The sequence below is a fragment of the Pleurodeles waltl genome, chromosome 3_1, assembly GCF_031143425.1.
Source record: "Pleurodeles waltl isolate 20211129_DDA chromosome 3_1, aPleWal1.hap1.20221129, whole genome shotgun sequence".
Taxonomy (NCBI): domain Eukaryota; kingdom Metazoa; phylum Chordata; class Amphibia; order Caudata; family Salamandridae; genus Pleurodeles; species Pleurodeles waltl.
Window position 1 is genome coordinate 1,438,578,744 of NC_090440.1, and position 22,318 is coordinate 1,438,601,061.

The 22,318-nt window shown below is 46.3% G+C and overlaps 1 protein-coding gene across 1 annotated transcript in view; it reads left to right on the top strand.

Annotated features, from left to right (window-relative positions):
* DLAT (dihydrolipoamide S-acetyltransferase) overlaps nucleotides 1-22,318 on the top strand; it is a 153,764-nt gene that overhangs the window by 76,497 nt on the left and 54,949 nt on the right. Inside the window, exons 7-10 of the mRNA XM_069224986.1 lie at nucleotides 3,969-4,110; nucleotides 9,746-9,816; nucleotides 10,640-10,747; nucleotides 16,638-16,745. Of these exons, the coding sequence (XP_069081087.1) occupies nucleotides 3,969-4,110; nucleotides 9,746-9,816; nucleotides 10,640-10,747; nucleotides 16,638-16,745 (429 nt within the window). The remainder of the gene's footprint in view (nucleotides 1-3,968; nucleotides 4,111-9,745; nucleotides 9,817-10,639; nucleotides 10,748-16,637; nucleotides 16,746-22,318) is intronic.

The following is a 22,318-nucleotide window of genomic DNA, read 5'->3' on the forward strand; positions in this document are numbered from 1 at the left end:
GTCTCCAGGCATGCAAGGTAATATCTGAGGAGTTCAGACCTCTCTGAGAGAGACCACTCCTGATTGTTCTGTGTAAACTGCATGCGGCAATCTCTGCCTCCACCATCGCCAGATTGGTGATGCATAAGTGGGTACTGATATGAACGCCTTTGGGCTAGTCTACTAAAGTAGCTATGGCTTCTAAAGCCTTTACTTTGGGGGTGCTTCTGGAGGACATCATGAATGCGGCAGGCTGGCCCTCAGATTCCATATTTAAGAGATTTTACTTCAAGCTGGTGCAGGATATGGCCCAAGTGGTAGTGAGCAAGCTTTGAAGTAGCATAATCCTCTCCTCTGGTCCTGACATAGAATGAAAATTGTTCCTAACTAATGTGTACAAAAGTTTGTTCTATTAAAGACATTGAGGTGAGGATTATCCCACCCATCGAATTTCTTCTATAAAGAACCAATCCTTACAAGTAGGTACTGTTTTTTTTTAATTTTTTTTTAAAAATAATTTGTATACAATGTGATGTTTGGTCACTGTATTCTGGACATGACGCTGTTTGCAGTGGTTGTTTTTCGCTCTCACTAGTTTATTGGACATTGAAGATTGATCCTGATGCCTCTTTTGTTTCATCGGTTCGGAGGGCACTGAATAAGATCAATAATAACAGTTTGGACCTTGACTCGCGCAACGAAAGATGTTGACTCTTACTCTGCATGGGTATTGATATGTTCCCAAGGCTTCAAGCCATCGGTAGTTTGTTTTTCGCTTTCAGGTGTCATATGGCTGCTGTGTTTAAATAGGTTAAAAAAAAGTCATGGAAAAAAGCATAATCCTTGCCTCTGTGTCATTAATAGAAATTAAACTTTCATACGTTAGTTTAGAGACCGTTCTCATTCAACACTGCTCAAGCATGAATGGACCGTTGTTCCAGCAGCCAGTTTACTGGGTGTGGAACAGAAGACACCATTTGACCCGTTAGAAAACTGGGCAGTAAAATAATTTCATCAACATGCTACATTGCATCCTGGACCAGTTTTCGTTACCCCAATCAGCCATCAGCCACAGCACACAGTGAGCATGTAATGCCCCCCTGCCAAACTACAGTCTCCCCGCCTTTGCCTCCCTCCTCCTCCTCCTCCTCACCTCGTAGAACCCTCGTACTCACGTTTACCTCATGATCTGGCAGGGGATAAATGTTCGTGATAATAACTCTATCCCCCATCCACACAAAAAGAGAATGATGTGCAGAATACAACCCCGTGAAACAGGATCTGCATGCTTATTCGCCGTTCCATATAGAGAATAGCTATTTCCCTTTTCTGGAGGGGTGTTATCATTATTTTACGGGTATACGTTTGCCACCCTGTCTCTACTGTACACGTTGTAATCCGGGTCCTAAAATAACTGGAATTAGTTGGGAAGTCGTAGTTTCAGGATTCGAATGCCTTGCGAGTGTGTGCACACCCACTAGGTTACATGTGGAAGGGTATTGATCATCTTCTCTCCAGTCTCTTTCTACTTTGTTCAAGGTTGGAAACTTACTCCTCCTGACAGTGGCTGAAGTAAAACCTTTTTCATGGTCGGGGGACAATGGGGTTTTAGGAAAGTTAATTTTCAATTGTCAGGTATATTTTCGCATAGCCAAATGTAAGCGTGTTTATTTGCTTATGCAGAAAAGGAAATCACAAAACCTTGCCAGGTGTACGGTTTCCAACACCACTTCTGTAAACTCATGTGAATTACTGAACATTGTCAATTTGCACTGACGCAAGGACATATATTCCTGCCGGTGCACTTAAATGACTTTTTATTTAGTTTGGCATGCATCAAACGTGTTTTAATAAATTATGCCTCAGATAAGTGGGATTTAAAGTTGCACAATAGTTTAGCAAAGCTTGCATGCATTTCTAGCCTCTTTCAGGCAGAGTTGATCAATTAAAAATAATGATGTACTCAAAGTGCCTTATCATTGCTCTTTCGTTTGTGTTGTTTGTTAAGCTTACTTTGATGTTTATTAATTAGGGGGACACCCTGTTAGAAATACACACTGTTAGATGTATTTTATATTTTCCATGACAAAGTAATGTGATTTAAAAGTTGTGTCTGTCTGTAGTTTCGGGGTGACATTTAGTCCTTCTGGAAAGGGCATGATGGAACGTACAACTCGGAGCAGGATCATAAAAAACCTCTTTCAACACAAAATGTGATTTGTCATCATACTTCTAATATCACTGCCTCCCATTACCAAGAGTTTGAAAGCTCTACTGGAGAAAATTACTCAGTTATGCAAATAAATTTACAGAATTTAAATGGTAACTGTTTTCCAAGAGCATTGAATTGCACATTTTTTAATACATTCCCTTAGTTCTCTTTCTTGACCTTGCAGTTTACACAAACGTTCGTGTTCAGCTTTGCTTCTACTTTATTAAGTGCGTGATTAGAAGTCGAAAAAAGATACTTGATCTGTGGTGGCGAACAGTTGTACGGAGAAAGGTGCCACCTAATGTACAGTGCACCGAAGTTTATATCAAATGTCCCTTAAACATGGGTCTGCTGTAGTGACTGACTGGAATGTGTTCAGGATGCCACTTGTACTGCGAATCTTTACATTTTATGCAGAATTTAGATACTGCTCTCAGAACTTTCTAATCGGAGCTGAAGTAAAATGAACAAAATAGAGGAATGATGCGCATATAAAGAATTGTACAGATGTTTTTCACGGGTGTTGGACACATCGCTGCTCATCTCTGGCACTGTTGTTTCTCCTGTTGCAATTAGGGAGAGTGGGACTGTGGCCCTCATAATGAGTAATGGTCAGAGCTACTGTCTTGGAGCAGGCAGGGAAACTGTGGCACTGCAAATGGGACAGTGGATGCAAATGGCGTGCGGAGCGAAGTTTGAACTGGAGTCACCAATTTGTCTGCTCAGCCGCTCCCCCACACATTGCCGCCCACCGCACACCTTCCCCCAGTCCGCCAACAAGGGAGCAAAATCATGCAGATCGAGTGTAACATGGAGTAGTTGTCATTTCATGAGCTGTTTATAGACAACAGCAGCAGGTGTCAAGTCTTGTTCTTTGAGGCCACAGGACAACCAGTGATACTAAAAAAGATCAGTGGAGTGTAGAACACTTTCTTCTGCATGTGGTGTTGTCCGATCTCCTATACATGTTTTTTGCTTAGTTTTAATGTGTGTCTAAATTCAGATTTTACTCTATGAACAGAGATGTGCGTTGATGCTTTAGGGTATTTGTACACTGTATATTTGTTTGTTTATTATCATGTCCTTCATACTACTTGCAAAGTGTTTTACCCTTGTAACCACTGTACCCAAACACGTACATGTAAAAGCAAATTATTTTATCCAAAAACCACTACTGGTGTCACCTACGTTGGAACTGATCTCTACCAGACCTTTGTCATAGAACGTTTATAATGAAGCCACATGTTCTCAGAATGGTATGAACTTGGATACTTGCCATGAAAAGCAATAATCTGACCAGGTTTGCTCTAGCAGGCAGGGCCTGTTTTGCAGCGGTGGGGTCTGGTATTACGGGGGCCGGTGTTGCAGCGGTGCTGCAATATCTGCCTCAAGTAACAAAAGCAGCAGGGCTTCACACTGGCACACCCACTCTTTCCCTGGGGGCTGGTCCGACTAAATTGCCAGGGCTGCTATTCCGCCATTTTCAGGTATTCTCCTGTGGCCTCAATATTACTCCGAATATTATTTCAAAACTTTAGATGGAATCGACAGAGTGAAGGTAGAGCAAATTAAGTTTTGCTACTTTTCCAGTTCTTTGTGCTTATAAATTGGCCCACTAATTGAATCAATAATGACATAGATCATCTAATTGATCGCTGCTGAGTTCGAGGTTGAAAGATGTGCTATTTGAGAACTCATTCTGTCCTTTCAGTTGCCATATGTCGGGTGCTTTTTGATTTCTGCTTTGTAATATTTGTGTGTATGGTATGTTTTTTAGGCTTCTCCTTTTCTGGCAGCAACCCCAGCTGCTGCACCCGTCTCTGCTCCTCCTCCCACTGCACCAAGAGGCCGAGTGTTTGTCAGTCCTCTGGCAAAGAAGCTTGCAATGGAAAAAGGCTTTGATCTGACTCAAATAAAGGGTGAGTAGTCTTGTCTTCTAGAATGAGGTGAATGCTTGTGGGTACTACACTCCTAGAGAGAGTATTCGTAAATGTTGATGACCACCTATTGGCCATTTTGTATTCTGAAAAGCATCTAGTAAACTGTATGTTGTATTTTCTGTCATTCCTACTGCCTCTGCGACCAGGAGCCCCTTGGCTTCAGAAGAGTCTCTGACCTATCGAGACAAACATTCATTGGACAGCATTGTGAGACCCCAAACTGACCACAACATGGTGTGTTACGTTGCTCTGGTTGATAAACGCCTGTTGTGGGTTGATTGTGAACTTGCAGGGACCTACAGCCTGTCCTTTGCTTACTGTTGGTTAGCTTTATTGTCACTTTTATTTGCCAGTTTCTTATTCAGTGGCTTTATTTCTTCCATGTTACCAAGCATCAAATCAAATCAAATCATAAACATTTATAAAGCGCGCTACTCACCCGTGCGGGTCTCAAGGCGCTAGGGAGAAGGGGTTACTGCTGCTCGAAGAACCAGGTCTTGAGTCGTCTCCGGAATGCGGAGTGGTCCTGGGTGGTTCTGAGGTTGGAGGGGAGGGTGTTCCATGTCTTGGCTGCCAGGTAGGAGAAGGACCTACCACCCGCCGTGGTGCGGCGGATGCGGGGGATGGCGGCGAGAGCAAGGTTGGCGGAGCGGAGATGACGGGTGGGTGTGTAGAAACTGAGGCGGCGGTTGAGGTATTCGGGTCCCTTGTTGTGGAGGGCTTTGTGTGCGTGGCTGAGGAGACGGAAGGTGATCCTTTTGTTGACGGGAAGCCAGTGCAGGTGTCTTAGGTGGGCGGAGATGTGGCTGTTGCGGGGTATGTCGAGGATGAGGCGGGCGGAGGCGTTTTGAATTCGCTGCAGATGTTTCTGGAGTATAGCGGTGGTTCCTGCGTATAAGGTGTTACCGTAGTCCAGTCGGCTCGTGACGAGGGCGTGGGTCACGGTCTTTCTGGTGTCGGCGGGGATCCAACGGAAGATCTTTCGGAGCATGCGGAGGGTGAGGAAGCAGGAGGATGATACGGCGTTGACTTGTTTGGTCATGGTGAGAAGTGGGTCCAGGATGAATCCGAGGTTGCGTGCGTGGTCTGAGGGGGTCGGTGTGGTGCCAAGGGCCGTGGGCCACCAGGAGTCGTCCCAGGCGGTCGGAGTGTTTCCGAGGATGAGGACCTCCGTTTTGTCTGAGTTCAGTTTCAGACGGCTGAGTTTCATCCAGTCTGCGACGTCTTTCATTCCATCTTGCAGGTTGGTCTTGGCGCTGGTGGGGTCCTTGGTGAGGGAAAGTATCAGCTGAGTGTCGTCGGCGTAGAAGGTGATGGTGATGCTGTGTTTGCGTACGATGTCGGCGAGGGGGCTCATGTAGACATTGAAGAGAGTCGGGCTGAGCGAGGAGCCTTGTGGGACGCCGCAGATGATCTCGGTGGGGTCCGAGCGGAAAGGTGGGAGGTAGACTCTTTGTGAGCAGTTGGAGAGGAAAGAGGTGATCCAGTCCAGGGCCTGTCCTTGGATCCCGATGGAGCGGAGGCGGGTTATTAGGGTGCGGTGGCAGACGGTGTCGAAGGCAGCCGAGAGGTCGAGGAGGATGAGGGTGACTGTTTCTCCGTTGTCCATCAGGGTTCTGATGTCGTCTGTGACTGAGATGAGGGCGGTTTCTGTGCTGTGATTTGCTCGGAATGCGGACTGAGGGAGGTCGAGTAGGTTGTTGTCTTCAAGGAAGTTGGTAAGTTGCTTGTTGACGGTCTTCTCTATGACTTTGGCCGGGAAGGGGAGGAGCGAGATGGGGTGGAAGTTCTTCAGGTCGCTTGGGTCCGCTGTAGGTTTCTTCAGTAGGGCGTTGACTTCAGCATGTTTCCAGCTTTCGGGGAAAGTAGCAGAAGAAAACGAGCTGTTGATGATGGATTGGAGGTGCGGGGCGATGATGTTGTCGGCTTTGTTGAAGATGAAGTGTGGGCAGGGGTCCGAGGGGGCACCGGAGTGGATGGAGTTCATAGTTGCTTTGGTCTCTTCCGTGTTGATGTGAGTCCAGGCGTCGAGGGTGATGGCTGGGGTTGTAGGTTCTGTGGTGGTTGGCTGGGTCTGGTGTCCGAAGCTGTCGTGTAGGTCGGTGATCTTACGATAGAAAAGGTGGCAAGGGAGTTGCAGAGGTCTTGTGAGGGCGTGATGGCGTTGGCGTTAGGGTTGGAGAGCTCTTTGACAATGTTGAAGAGTTCTCTGCTGTTGTGGCTGTTTTTGTCCAGTCTGTCTGTGAAGGAATTTCTTTTAGCGACGCGGATCAGTTGGTGGTGTTCGTGGGTAGCGTTCTTGAGGGCAGTCATGTTGTCTGCGGTGTGGTCCTTGCGCCAGGCTTTCTCGAGGGTGCAGCAGGTTTTCTTTGATTCCTTAACGGTGTCCGTGAACCAGAGGGGTTTTTTGGTGTTGGTCTGTCTTGGGAGGCGTCTGAGGGGAGCGAGGTTGTCTGCGCAGTTGGTGATCCAATTCGTGAGGCTGAGGGCTGCGTCGTTGGGGTCGGAGGAGAAGGTGGGTTGGTTGTCGCTGAGAGTGGAGAGAAGCTGTTCCTCAGGGATTTTGTTCCACTGTCGGCGTGGGATGGGTTGTGTGCGGAGGTGGCGAGTCTCGCGTTGGAAGGTGAAGTGGACACATCTGTGGTCGGTTCAGTGTATAGCGGAGGAGTGGCTGAAGGATACGTGGTTGCTGGCGGAGAAGATGGGGTCGAGCGTGTGTCCGGCGATGTGGGTGGGGGTGTTCACCAGTAGCTTGAGACCGAGGTTGGCCAGGTTGTCGAGCAGGGCGGTGGTGTTGGGGTCGTTGTTCTGTTCCAGGTGGAAGTTGAGGTCACCGAGGAGGATGTAGTCCGGTGAGGCAAGGGCGTGTGGGGAGCTGAAGTCAGTGATAGTCGCTGAAGAGGGCGAGTGGTCCAGGGGGTCGGTAGATGAGAGTTCCTCTGAGGGTGGTCCTGGGGTCTGTGTGGATCTGGAAGTGCAGGTGTTTGGCGGCGAGGGGGGTGTCGTCTGTGGAGGTGGTGACGTTGATGGAGTCCTTGAAGACGATGGCGATTCCTCCTCCTACTTGGTTGGTGCGGTCTCTCATGGAAATCTTGTAGCCGTCGGGATGGCTATGGTGATGTCTGGGGCCGAGGAGGCGTTCATCCAGGTCTCAGTGAGGAAGGCGACGTCCGGTGCGGTGGAGTCCAGGGGGTCCCATAGTTCAGCGGCGTGCTTGTGGACGGAGCATGCGTTCATCAGGATGAATTTGAGGTGGTTGTTTGCGCGTGGGCTGGCGGGCGTGGTAGTTTCGCATTGGAAGGTGAGTTTGCAGGTGCGACATACGAAGGGTCCGTGGGTACGTTTCGGGTTGGCTTGGAAGCAGGTGCTGGAGTGCCCCGGGTTGAGGGCGTGGAGGGTGACTGGGTCGTAGCGGTGCTGCGGGGTTTGGGAGTGCTGGTGGCCAGGGGTCGTGGCGCTGGGCGCAGTCCAGGCGCGGATGGGAGCAGACGGGCTTGCCTTTGGAGCGGCCGCCATAGGCAAGAGGGAGGAGGGGGGGAGGAGAGGTCAGCTGGGGGCGGGAGTGGGGCGACGAATGGGAGCAGGGGGGGCGGGGCGAGCAGGAGGTGGCGGCGGGAAAGCGGAGGGTGGGGGGGGTCGGGTAGAGGGGAGAAAATATAGGGGAGGGGGGGTTAAAGGTGGCGGGGAGTTAGGAAGAAAAGATAGGAAGATAGGGGAGGGGGGTTACAGAGGTGGAGGGGAGTGAGGAAGGTCAGAGAGAAGAGTCGGGAGCAGAAGAGAGAAGAGCCAGAAAGAAGGTAAAGAAGAAGAGGAGCAGAAGAACAGAAGAGAGAAGAGCCAAGGAGAAGGTAAAGAAGAAGAGCGAGGAGTCCAGAAGAGAGAAGAGCCAAGGAGAAGGTAAAGAAGAAGAGGAGCGAGGAGTCCAGAAGAGAGAAGAGCCAAGGAGAAGGTAAAGAAGAAGACGAGCGAGGAGTCCAGAACAGAACAACAGAGGAGAGAAGATCCAAGAGGAAGGGTAAAGAAGAGGAGGAGAGAAGATTCAAGGAAGAGGAGTCCGGCAGAAGAGGAGAGCCCTGAGAAGCAGAGGATATGAAGTACACAGAAGAAGAACACAGATGAAGTACACAGAAGAAGAATACAGATTAAGAACAGAGAAGGACAAAGAAGAAGAAAGCACACGCAGGTCGCGGTGCAGAAGAAAAGGAAGAAACACAGACGGAGTATACAGAAGAAGAACACAGATGAAGACAGAAGAAAGAACACTCAGGACGGGGTGCAGGGAAGAAAGAATACAGATGAAGAATACAGATGAAGAGCACAGAAGAAGATCAAAGATGAAGAAAGAAGCAGGAGAGGAGGTGAGTAGCGCGGGGCAGGGCGAAGGGCTGGGCCGGGGGGGTGGGGGCGGGGGGTACTTACTGTATTTTCGCAGGACTTGCTTGGAGGTTTCAGGAGGCTGGGCTGGTGGAGCTGCAGCGACAGGGGGAGCGACCTACCCTTGTGTTTCTCCTTTACATGGAGCATATCCTCTTTACTCTATGACTGACTGGCTTCTGTCCTTCAACAGTTCACTTTAGGAACGTGTTTTTTGTATTATTTTTTTATAGTTTTTTTTTTTTTTAAGATATGCGCTCCATGACCGTGCATGCGTTTTGTCTCCCTCATGGCCTTGTCAGTCCCACAGGCCCTGTGCCACTTTCTCTCACCTTGGGCTTCCCCCACTCCGTTTTTTCACTTCATCCTTCGTGAGTGAGTTTCTTGCCCCCACCCCATGTTCCTCTCCCTTGTGTGCTGCTTTTCCACTCCCCCGCCTTTCCTCACATCCTACCCCTCCTCCACCAGCTTTTCATTGCCCTCTCCATCCCCACTATCGTTTATTTAATTAAAAATATATATTGATTTTGGTGGGGGGAGAGACCAAGCAGCAAATTGCTTCCCAACTGTGTTAAAAAATGAATGAATAAATAAAATAATGCGTTTTCTAAATACTTCTGCTTAATGTGTTTTTTGTTTGCATATCCATCTGTAAATAAAAACAATGGCTTCTGCGTCATTTTGCATGTACACCGCCACAAAATGGCACCACCGTGGGCTGCGTCGTTGAGTTTTTTTTCCCCCTCGGTCTCTTTTGATCATGCTGTACAGTATCTTGACGATAGATTCGAAAGAGCATTTGTATTGCTTTACTCTAGTTTGTTAATTCTGAAAATTGTATTCAACCACTTTCACTACAGTTCTGTCCGGTGTCCAGATTGAAGGATAGTTGATAATCGGATTTCTTATTTTTTATTTTTTACTTATTGGGGATGTTTTGTTTCTCATAAGGCTGTCAAACCATTGCATTTTAATAGTGTTGATGTTTGTTATCTTAGGAATCGGACCATACATTAGATTTCCTTTACGAGATAGCATTTATTTCGAAATGCTGCAGAATGGAAAAAACACAGAACTGCAAATACTGCAATATATGTGAGATGATAACCAGATCTGTTTTCTCGTGTATAAAAGTCGTAGTTTTCAACTGAATTTCTTATTGAAATATTTTTTTCGGTTAGTGCAGAATTGCTTCAAGATACATTGTCTTTAGTTTCACGCGTGAATCTGTATTTTTCAGGTACGGGCCCTGATGGAAGAATAACTAAAAAAGACATTGACACATTTGTGCCTCAGAAGGTCATCACTCCTGTGAGTACCAACACTTTAAAATTGTGGGCCCAGTTCTGTTCACTGGCCATTAGTTTTACTGATATTGGATGGGCAGCTTTTAATATAATTGTCAAACTGTAGTTTTGATGTTGTGAAATAATTACCGCTTGTGGCTGCTTTTAAAACACTGTTTTAAAAGTGATGTTGCCTTAGCAAGATGGCTAGTAAACATGTGGGTTAACATAAATAACGACTTTAGCCTTTGTCTCCTTTTTTTAGTACAGGACCACAATCAAGGTATATGTCGTTGTAGGCTTTCTGATGATCTAAGCGTAAATTCGACAACCCAAAAATTCATGCCTGCCATTTTTTCCATTGCATTGTAGACTGTTGTTAACCTGCCTCCTACCAATTATTTGGGGCTTTATGAGTAGAAGTATCTTTTGACTTTAAACCCAGTAATCTGAGCACATTGCCTCCTTGTCCCCATGTTAGAATTTGATTAGAGTATAAAAGATGTTTCGTTGTAATTTGTTAACCTTGTGCTCTAACATTTCTTCTCCTTTGCAAGTAAAGTATGGGTTCTGGTCTGTAAATGAAACGCACTGTGCTCTGTGAGCCGTCTTTCAAATATGATAACAAAGGTGGTAATGACAAGGTTATTCTTCCTATATTCCCACCGATATTACAGCACGCAAAGAACACCAAGCCAGTTGTCTGCACACTTTTAATGTTTTCTTCACTGATTGCTCCAGTTTTGTTTTTTCCTGCGTGTTCCAGAGGATAGATGGTTGGTTGTTCGTTAAATTAATGAGTTGTGACCATGTTGTCATGTATTGAGAGTCTGTTTTCACCTCTGTAGTCTCCAGCGGTAGCAGCAGCTCCGTCCCCAGCGGTTACACCCTCTCCAGCAGTGGCGGCCGTGCCAACAGGCGTCTTCACAGATATTCCCATCAGCAACATTCGGAAGGTGAGTATCTGCACTGATGACACTTGGAAGTGGACACTTTTTGTAGCTCTTGCAGCCCCTGATGGATCCTCTGCTCAATTAGTGCTAGCAAACAGTAAAACGAGTGAGCCAGAATTAAAACTTAGTGAGTTTACCTTTCATCGTCAAACTGATTTGCATATAGCTGTATATGGCCAGTCTTGAATCACTGTTATGAAAACGATCCTGGAGAGCAGTCTAAAGAAGATAGGTGTTTAGTCTTTGCCTGAAGTGCATGTGCATAGCTGTTTACTCGTGCATTTCTTGTTCCACAGAGCAGTAGATCTAACAGGGAATGCCTGTCAGCCTGCTCTGCTCCATTTGAGGTCCGGAGGGCTATGCATTCTTTTACCACCAGGTCTTCCCGGATCATCTGGAGGAAGCCTGTTTTTGGGATGCCTTAAGTTCAAATTTCTTCCTTTGTGGCAGCATCCATTGCCCTAAGTGAAAGTGACAAGTCATTATGGCTTCAGCTTTCGACAGCCTCCCTGGATGCATAGTATTATATATACTGGATTTAATGGATGCTACTTTGAGAGGACCGCAGTGCCAGGGCAATGCTGTCATTAATTTTTCCCCTAATGATGGTTCTGCCCATTTTGCTCTGTCTTGATGAATTAACGTGGTCTGTGTTCTGTGAAGTAATTACATGACACCACTTGTTAGTCTGGGCAGTAATAGACTGCCCTGAATGGTGGAATGTTCCATCTGAATGTGGTTAGTGTCTCTCCTTTTGTGCCGCTTTAGATGTTTCCATAATGTCAGCAGTCTTGTTCAGGCAGAGCCTGTTGTCATTCCACCACAGTTTGATTATCGTGAAGATGTTAATTTCAGCATGATCCTGTTCCAGGCCGTTAGTCAAATTGAAGAACCCCTCGTGTGTTTGAATGGTTATGTATGGAGGCTCTTTCTGTTTTACGAAGGGCATCAATAGCTCGAATATAAATGTTGAACAGGGTGGAGGAAGGACGAAATCTGTGTATTTCATAGCACATTAAAGGTGGACTGGAACATGCCTTCCCTATGCACATCCTTTTCCAAAAACTATCCACACCAGTGGCTAACTCTGTCATATTCCTGCTCCATGCTATCCAATAGGAATGGGCGGTAGAGCATGTCAAAAGCCACAGCAATCCAACATCAATACTGCTAGGTCATCTATATACAAGATGTTCAGTATATGGGTTTGCGCATAGCAGAGAGCTGTCTCTTTGACCCTGTTGGCCCTAAACCCTAATTGTCAATCTGACAATTTCCACAGTGACCTAATGTGAATTTTTTCATCTGTACAGCATCAGTTTTCTCATGGCCTCGGAGGTAGTCCTATAATTAGAATATTTTACTGGATCTAGCAATGACTTCTGACTAGTGTTGGTATCCAGTACTCTTTCAGTGTCATGGAAATATATATTTTATTTGAACATGCTGTTAACAAGCACTGCATACCTTAATAATAGTGAAAGGGCGCACATATCCTTTGAGCAAAAAGTGGTGTTCATCTTATCCGATATTTTTTTAGAAGTTCTTCCTCTAATTCATATCTCATAAGTTACACTTTTCAACACACTGTTTATACTAACGAAACCAGGGCCTCCTGCTACATGATGATTAAGGAATACAAAACAATAGTGGAATGCTTAATTAATCTCATCTATTGGTGATTACTTGGGGCCGAAGCCATCATTTTTTTGACCATCCTGTTCCACCTTAGAAGGAACCAACCATAAGCAAATCAGCCAGGGTCCTGCTCCAGTAGGAATGGTCCAGCCCAAACTGCCAGGCCGTGTTCTGTCTGACCTGGAACCCAAGCAACCCCAGACTGGTTTGGCTGTTCAGTAGGGTGAATCTTGGCTATGGTGGAGTGTTTCTATTGGAAAAGGACCAAGGCTAATTTTAAGGTGCCCTCTGGGTGCATGTATTAATAATTCCATCACTGGAATCAGTGAGGGTTTATTAATACGAGATGTTTGATACCAAACATCCCTATTTTTAGCGAAGCCATCGTGTAGCTGGGGAACTCGTATTGACCATTGTCCAGCACATGTACTTAAAATAGCTTCCCTGTTCATTAACTATGTCTGAGACTAGACAAAGACGTAGAAGGGCATATCTGCTACTGCAGACATGCCCTCACATGTGATATAATGCACCCTGTCTTAGGGCGGTGAGGCCTGCTGTAGGGGTGACTTAAATATATTGGATGCAGAGTTTATGGGACATGGCAGACATGCTGTGTGCCGTGTGTGTTTTCACTTTTACCGGCACCAAGAAATTCAGCCTGCAATGGCAGTCTGCATGTGCTAGGTGTGGGATCTCTGTATGTGGCTCAGTACATGCTGCAGCCCTTAAGGACCTTCTTTGGTACCCATGCCCTAGGTACCAGGGGTAACATTTACTAAGGACGTATAGGGGGCCAAAGGTATTGCCAATTGGAGAAGAATTGCACAATCTTAGGGAAAGATCTGACACTGGGGACCTGGATAGCAGGAATGCAGTGAACTTTCAGTCAAAATTGCATTGGATACTAAGTGTGGGTAACCATGTCAAAAAAGGGCCACTTTCCTACAACTAGGGACTTATGGCGGAAGGGGGCGAGAGGATGGGAGATGGGGGCAAAAGATTTGCAATTGGGAAACAATTGCACAGTTTTAGGGAAAAAGATCTGGCACTGGAGACTTGGTTAGCAGGAACCCAGTGCACTTTCATTCAAAATTGCACCAATCAACAGTCAGAAAGTGGCGGTGACCATGTACGAAAGGGGCACTTTTCTATGTGGCAGACCACCAATTTAACCGAATTGCCAGTGCAAACTCTCTGGAAACCTATCCTATTTACTCAAGCCACCATACACTCTCATCCCAACTCTCGCACAGAACTCAAGTCAGGATGATTGGGTTCCATAATTATATTGTCATTCTTCTGCTCTTCCCAGTCTTGAAGATACGACTGATCCTTTGCTAAATTTAACACTTCTTCAGTTTAGTTACATTTGAAATTGAGCATAGCATCAAATTACCAAAACCATTTGTTGATTTCCAAATATAGGTTAACAGCTTATCATGACACCTCCTTAATTTAAAAACTGCAGGCTTGTTCAGTTTATCCTTCTCTGTCAATGGTCAGGGCTATTTAAAATCCATTCTTTTCAGATAATGCAGTATAGGTCTTTATATAGTTCAGATATTGAGATCATAATCTTTCTCACCATTATCATCTTCTGCCTCCCCCCTTTTTTTCAGCTTACGACCACATTTCTTTTCAAATGACTTAACATATTTGGGCACAGTAACATTTGTAGTATATTTGTGACACATTTGTCTGCATGCCAAACAACTTGTCTTTACTCAGGTGATTCATTCTCCCACACCTGCAGCTACGTCTTCTAATCCACTTTGATTTGCTCTATGCCACAACAAGCAACCACTGCATCACACACCTTCTTGGTACATACTGCGTTCTTCACCATAAACAAAGAAGCACATTAATTTGTGATAAGAGCTATCTTAACTGTGTGCACCAAATCCAGATACTCTGTGCACAATAACTTCTCGTGTACTTTCCAGAGATAGGTTTTATCAACCTGTTGCCCATAATTATCTCTTAACAATTCCTTGACGCTGCCAGTGATCTTAAAACAGGCATCACCAGGTCAGCTATGCATTAGAACTGTTTGAAAAATATGCTTTTCCCTTTGTGAATATATCGCCCTTCTAGTGCATCCAGGTATGCTTCAAGCCCCTCCTCCTATTGTTACTAGTTGACTGGTTGGTTTCACAGAAAAGTCAGGAAATAAAGAGTGTTCTGCCTGGTAAACATATCAGTTGGAGCTCCCTAAACTGGTGGTGTATGCTTTATGCATGCACTGGGTTCAAGTGCACGGGGTTGTTGCCAGATCATTGCCATTATATGGAGAATTACCGCACCCTCTGTCCAGCACATAGTAGAATGGGCTCCTATCGTTGTTTACTGATGAAACCTCTTGATAGTTTACAGTGTACTCCCCAAACACTGAAATATGGTATTTCAAAGCTAATATGCTCCATTCCATATAGTGTCTTTCAAGAGTAATACTAGATGACCACTATACACAAGCGTAATAATCTCCATAGTTGGCTCCATAGCTGTGTAACGTTTCATTAGGACTTAGTCACTTTGATTACCACCTCTCATAATTACTATGATGTGCAAATGTGCCACACTTTTGTGGGCCTGAACCAAATTAAAATGGCCACTGCATACTCATGCTGTGATATGGAGGAAAGCAAAAAGAACAGATGATGGGCGGAATGTTGAACAATGCAAATATTAACCCGAGTCATAGATCTGGGTTTAATCCTTTGTTTGTTTGCACACCATGCCGCTGCAGATTTCCTTCCCACTTAGGGCGACCAAAGCAAAAAAGAACAGATGATGGATGGAATGCTGAACAATGGAAACATTCACCACCAGTCTCAGATCTGGGTTTATTCCATAGTTTGTTTGCTCACCACACCACCCCAGTTTCGACCCAGCCATTTCAAAATCAGTCTGACCCTGCTCCCAGTGGGACCAGCCCAGCCCAAACTGCCAGGCGCTGTCCTCCCTGGGCTGGAAACAAGCATCCTGGGACCGGTTTTGGGATTTCAGCCCTCATCAGCCAGGTTGGCTTGAATCCAGTAGCATGGAGGGGCACTCTCATTGTGGGGCAGAAGATGGCTTTGCCACAACAGCTAAATTCTACCCTTCTGTGTCATCAGGACAGCGATCCATTCTTAGACAAATGATGCACACCTCACATTCTTTGCAAGAGAAGACATTAGCATGGTGTCCTCAGTAGGAAAGCCCAGACCACAGGGTTGCATGGGATGCGAGGCCGCGCTGAGTGTTTCTTAATTTGTTGAGCCAAGTACACATCACCCCTAAAATAAGATAAGGTCCCAGGTGAGGTAAAGGAGGAATTACTCACTCATTGTAAACAGCTTCTATGGGCAGCAGCTACCAGCATCATAATCCAATACATCCCATGTTCTAGGATTCCACATTTACATTACCTGAATTTCAAACACAACACAGTACAATGGTTTTAACAAGCAAAAGGCAGCAGTTATGCACATGATACCCCATTTGGCCTGATTTAGGAAGTATTTTGTCCAGCTGTGTATCTGACTTGTGCCTGAAAATGATGTCATTTTGAGCCAGGATAAGTTACACCTGACTTACAAATGTACAAGTGCAACCTCAAAGTCTACCAAATTTGATTGCAAAAACTAGGCATGGTGGTGTGCTTGAGCTGTACAATGGATGTTTTGCCCCATTGATGTTTCAGGGCTTGCGTCACACAAAGACGTCTGTAAAACATGGGTGAGATGGAAAGGTGAGTGTCTCCTCTAGAATCCATCTCGTCTTCTTTGTAGATCTTGCTTAGATTGTGTTGTCTGTATTTGCTGTAGGTGTGCCATCCTAAAACATTGCCTCAGTGCTGTGGCCAGGGAACTAAAGTCATGAAGAAGAATGGGCACCTATCTCAAGGGTACAAAATGAATTCCTTTTTGTGAAATGTGCACGCTCTGGTAACAGTGCTTAGAAGGGGTTTTGTGGAAATCTATGTTGCATCCTCAACTAGACAATTAAAGAAGAGTTCTGTTGTAGATGTAAACGGTATTAAGTCATTCTAACAATATTAATTTCTTGCATAATTTTCTGCTCTGATGTTTATCCCAGTGATTCAAAGTAACACTGTTGTCACTTGTTCAGAATGTAGCCTCGGGACAACAACATTACTTAGAGTTTGGAAATTTCTCATGTGCCTAATTGGCTCTGGTGTTGCACAGTAATTTAGAACTTTGTTTTGCTGCACTTTCGTTTCCTTGACCTACTTTCTCTCTGTCATTAGGTTATTGCTCAACGTTTGTTGCAGTCCAAACAAACAATCCCTCATTATTACCTCTCCATTGATGTCAACGTAGGAGAAGTAATGCAACTCAGAAAAGAACTAAATGAGGTGAGATGTTTCCTCTTACAACAGGAATTTTGTTTGTTGAATGAGCCACCTTGACTGCCCCATAATTTCCCCTACCCTCTTCATATCACAAGTACGTCAGAAATGAGGAGTGCATGTTTGCTTTGTTGTCCCCGCTCCTCTCAGACCGATCATCCTGATCGCTTGTGTTAATCGATAGTTGTGGCAAACATACAGCTGTCATTACTTTTTAGATTTTAAGTTCTGTGTGATTTTTATGCAAGTGAAAATAGCTGTTGAGTTTTTTTTTTTCTTTTTTTAAAAACTTTAGGGGCCTGTTTAACTTTAGATTCCTATAGGTCTTAATTTACGATACCATGCACCCTACATAGGTATGACTCATACATAATAAAAAGGAAGATTTTGACCTGTCAAAAGGGATTATTTTGTTAGGTTACATTTTCAATTGAAAACTACAACTGTAGAAAGCTGGCCTGGTGTGGGGTGAGCACCTATTATGTTATCACCTTATTCCAGGTTTCCCCTATTAGTGAGGTGAAGGCAATGTCTACGAAGCTAGCTTAGCTGTGTCAGCTTGCAGCTCCTCTGGTGTAAGTTCCACCCAAAGAGTGGATTCTTCTCCCTTCGGAGTTGAATCCACACAGGAGGCTGGAGCAAGGGGTACCTTTTTACCCTCCCTGCTCTTTGCTTTAGGAATCTCCTGGGCCATTGTTCCATGCTCTAAGGTCCCTTGTTCTTTCTGCTTATTTGCCTGTGCTCTTGTGAGGGCAAAGATATGCCCTGGGATGCCCAGCATTGCTGCATAGGCCTCTAATTCCGCTTCAGCCCAGGCTGAAGGCTCCAAGTTGTTCCGTAGCAGACATTCTACAGGTAGGTCAGATGATTCCACAAAATTTTTAGGGCCAGTATCCTCCCTTCCCCCATCCCGTCCCCCCCGCCATGCTGCAATCAATACCTGCTGTGGGGTGGCACTAAGTGTTTTTCAGTCACCATAGTGACACTGGCACCTGTGTCCCTGTAGGCCTCAGCATTGTTTATTAGGGGATGCTGCCTTTACTTACCCATATTGAGGGGACAGGCTGCAAGGGTGGCAAGGTCAATGCCTCCATCAGAGACAGACAGCCGCAGTGGTCTCACTCACTAGCCCAGACCCCACTACTGTCCCTAAGGTGAGCTCAGCTACACTCTTGGACTGACTACTGTTAGTAGTCCCACCACTACTGCTATTGCTAGGGGCTCCGGTGTAGAAGTAGAGCTGGCAGTGGTGTAAGGCTTGGTGCCTTTCTTATGAAAAGAGTTCTCCCCTGCGTGTGAACTTTGTTTCTGCAAACATAGCACCAAGGCTTTTTGAAGTTAGAGGAAGATGAAGAGGATTTAGTCCCACCCCCTGAGGAGTTGTGTGGGCCTGATGAAGACTCTTTACTTTAATCTCTGTCCCCACCCTTATCCTGATACTTACCTGCTTCCTTCTTTTTGTGGTCACCCCATGTGAGCCTTCTTACTCATGCTGATGTGGACCCACTTGTCTGCCTTCTTTCCCAATTCTTGGAGAGAGGTCATATCAGAATCTACCAGATGCTGGTGCAACTGATCAGATACACAGTTATTTAAAATGTTTTCTCTTAGAATTAGGTGATACAAGCCCCAGTAGTCACTTACTTTGCTCCCATGCAAACAGCCTTCCAAGCTTTCACAGAACATTCCACAAAATCTATCCTACCCTGGGAGGACTCTTTCTTTGTCTCTCTGAACTTGATCCTATACTGTTCAGTACTTAGACCAAACAGTTCTAACAGTGCTGCCTTTACAACTGTGTAATTGCATCCTTTTTTACTTTGAGGAGTCTGTCTCTACCTTTGTCAGAGACGGAGAGAAACAGAATTGCCGCCCACTGCTTTTGGGGGGACCCTCAGTACCTTACAGACCATCTCCAAAGCAGTGAACCATTTATAGATATCACCTCCCCCTTGTAAGGTGGGACTATCTTGTTCAAGTTCCTAGAGTCAAAAGAGTCCTCCTTGACCCTGGTGTCCCTGAAACTGAAATTGCTGCCACCATGGGGTGCTAACCCCAAACCCTGCCTTTCTCTCTCCACTACCACAGCCTCCCTATCTAGGGCAAGCTGTTGGTGCTGCAGCCTCAGCTTAGCCTCCTCCAATCTCAGTTGTCTCAATTCCCTGTCTAGGGAAGCCTCTCCTGAATTGTAACAGTGGGTTTCCTCAGATAGCGAGGTTAAATGAGAGTTGGCAGAGGAGGACCTATTCCTTCTACTGTGGACCCTCTTAACCAGGCCTCTAGGCGTAAAGGTGACCATACTAGAGTGAGCCTCCTTCTCACTACCTACTAAGCCTCTGACAGGGCTGTGATGGTCCCCAGTATGTGTCTAATCTATTCTATCTGGGATTGGTGGATCAGACTCTGATTCCTCTTCATAGCTATCAGCAGTATCCTGATCAGCCTGAAGGAACATGCCCAGAAGCAGACTCTTGTTGGGATTCCTCCCAGTCTTCAGTTTCCTAGAGGCACAAATCTCCCTCAACCCTTGACCAGTTAGACTCTCATACTGATAGTCCATGGCCTGAGAGGTGTGCTCTACTGAAGACATGTCTAGCTAGAGTGGTGTAGGAGTCTCTAACTACTCTAACACTAGGCTCCCAGCAAAGTTTGGAGCAAGGGCTATGCCAGACCCCTAGCTTATCCAAACTCAGCATACTAGAACCCTACCATTAAGTATGTAGTGTATTTACAGTTACTAATGGTCTTTCCTGCGGAAAGTACTTAGTGACAGAATGTTAAAGCAATTGCAAGTGTCTTATTCCACTGCGGTAGGAAGCTGGCCTGGTGTGTGGTGAGCACCTATGGTGTTATCACCTCATATCAGGTATTGATAGGCAGTGTCGAAGTCAGGGCTCTCATGAGGTAGCTGTGGATGAGCAGCCAAGAGATGCAAAGCTTTTGCAATACCACTGTAGTCACACAACACTTACACACGTGAAAGAACCACTGAGTTAGAAAAATAAATATACTTTATTATGGTAACACTATTACTTAAATACTGTGTAGGCAAATCCCCTCTAGCAGCTGAGTAAACACACTATTATATACACATTAGAGGTCAGGAATTGGCATAGAAAGCAATAGAAAACAGTGAAATAAGAGGAAAATAATGGACACACTAAGGGGAGACCAAACCATATACTAAGTGAAATGCGAAAGTCAGTCCCCCACCCAAGGAAGTGGAATCTGTAGAGGGGAGCTGGAGGAACGAGGAACCCCAAAAGATTAGTTCTAGGGTGCTGCCAGCGACAAGGAGAGAAAAGTTAAGTACCTGGTTTTTCCCCCAACCCCACAGGTAAACTTCGAAAAGGACTGTGCAAGACTCAAGCACAACTGGACGAAACCAAAGGTGGATCCTGACAGAAGAGGACCTGCAAATAAAGGGGACCAAGTCCAGTTTGAGTGTTTGGTTGGGGCAGCCTTCTTTAGACGCAGGACCTGGTCGACAGTGAAGACAAGGAGTCGGCTATGCAGCACAGGAGTAGGAGAAGAGTTCCAGAAGTGATGTAGATGGTGTCCCACGTCTGAAGAAGAGTTGCATTCAGTCAGTGGTGTGGAAAAAACACCAAGCAGCCTTGGCAAAGGCAAGAGTCACAGGTGAAGAGTTGCAGAGCTCCCGGGCCCAGGATGGTCCAGGGGGACTCAACCCAGATGGCGGAGGGTTGCATGGGATGGTAGAGAGTCCTGGGTGACCCTCAGCAGTGAAAAAAGTCAGAAGACGAGGACGCAGCCCTCACAGGTAGCAGGCACGGGATTCGCAGTGAGGCCCACTCAGAACGCCTGAATAGGAGTCCCACATAGCTGGAGCAGCAAGCAGAAGACTGTGCTTTGCAGGAAAGAGAGCTGGAGGCCGGGGCTACACTGACCCTGAAGATCGCTTGGATGGAGAGCCAAGATGCATTGGTAGCTGCAAGGGTCGCGGTGCACAAGGGTACTCTCCTTCAAGGAGAGGCAAGGGCTTGCCATCTCCCAAGTTGGCCAGCTGGTAGAGCGGACCGAGGAGACTACTCTAGACCACACCTGTGTTGCAGGATCCACGCAGTTTTGGGGGAGAGAAGATCCACACAGCCAGACGTCATTGCAGTTGGTGCCTGTGGATGCAGGGGAGTGGCTCCTTCACTTCAAGGGAGAGTCCTTCTTGCTTTTTGTGCATGCGGAAGACTCATCAACCTCAGAAGTTGCACAGCCAGGGAAATGTTGCAGTTGCTGGAAGGAGCCTGAGAAACAGTGTTGCAAAGCAGAGTCGTTGCTGGAGTTGCAGATTGTCGGTTCTTGGAGGGTCCAGTTGCAGTCCCAGTGGCCTGAAGATGAAGTATGCAGAGGAGTCCTGCTGGAATCTTCAACCTCGAATCTGAAGACCCGCCATGGCAGAAGACTCTATATAGCCCAGGTAGGGGGATTGGTCACGTAGGAGGGTGACCATCTATCCGGAGGGGGCTGTGACATCACCTGCCCGTGCTGGATACTCGGATGCTCCCAGGGGCCTCTGTCCACCTTGGATTCAAGATGGCAGAATTAAGTGTCCACCTGGAGGAGCTCTGGGTGCCACCTCTGGGTGGTGATGGACAGGGGAGTGGTCACTCCCCATTCCATTGTCCAGTTTTGCGCTAGAGCAGGGACCGGGGGCCCCTGGACTGGTGCAAACCTGTTTATGCACGGAGGACACCAAATGTGCCCTTCAAACCATACCAGTGTCTTGGGGAGTCTGTCACTCCCGAGCCATGTAGCACCTATTTCCAAAGGGGGAGGGTGTTGCCTCCGTCTCCCACAGGAAATCCTTTGTTCTGCCTTCCTCTGCTTTAGCTGGTCAAGCAGCAGGAGGGCAGAAACCTCTCTGTAGGGTGGCTGTCCAGAAAACACCAGAAGACTGGTAGAAGTAATGCTGAGGTTCCGCTAAGGAGCCCCCAGAGTGCATGAAATCACACAACCAATACTGGCAACAGTATTGAGGTGTGATTCCGACATGTTTGATACCAAACATGCCCAGGTTTAGAGTTACTATTATGTAGCTCGACACAGGTAGTCTGCCCTCTGAGCTAGGAGCGCGTTCCATGGGGTGACTTACTGTGACCTAGTGCAGTGACTTGTATTGAAAGGGTGCATGCACCTTTTCACACAGGCTGCAAAGGCAGGCCTGCAGACACATTTTACATGGGCTCTCATTGGTGGCATAATGCATGCTGCAGCCCATGGGGGATCCCCTGGTGCCCCAATGCCCTGGATACCTAGGTACCATATACTAGGGACTTACATGAGGGCACCAGTTTACCAATTGTGGGGTGTACTAGGTTCTAAGCAACCAAATTTAGAGGGAGAGAGCACAGCCACCGGGGTCCTGGTTAGCAGGATCCCAGTGAACACAGTCAAAACACACTGACAGCAGGCAAAAAGTGGGGGGTAACCATGGCAAAAAAGGGCACTTTCTCTACAGTAACAGCAAGACTACAAATGGAAGGCCGGCAGTCATACTGGCACTGGGTGCTGCAGTCCACTAGTACCATGTAATTTACATATCCAGGGTGGACTTGGTACCATAT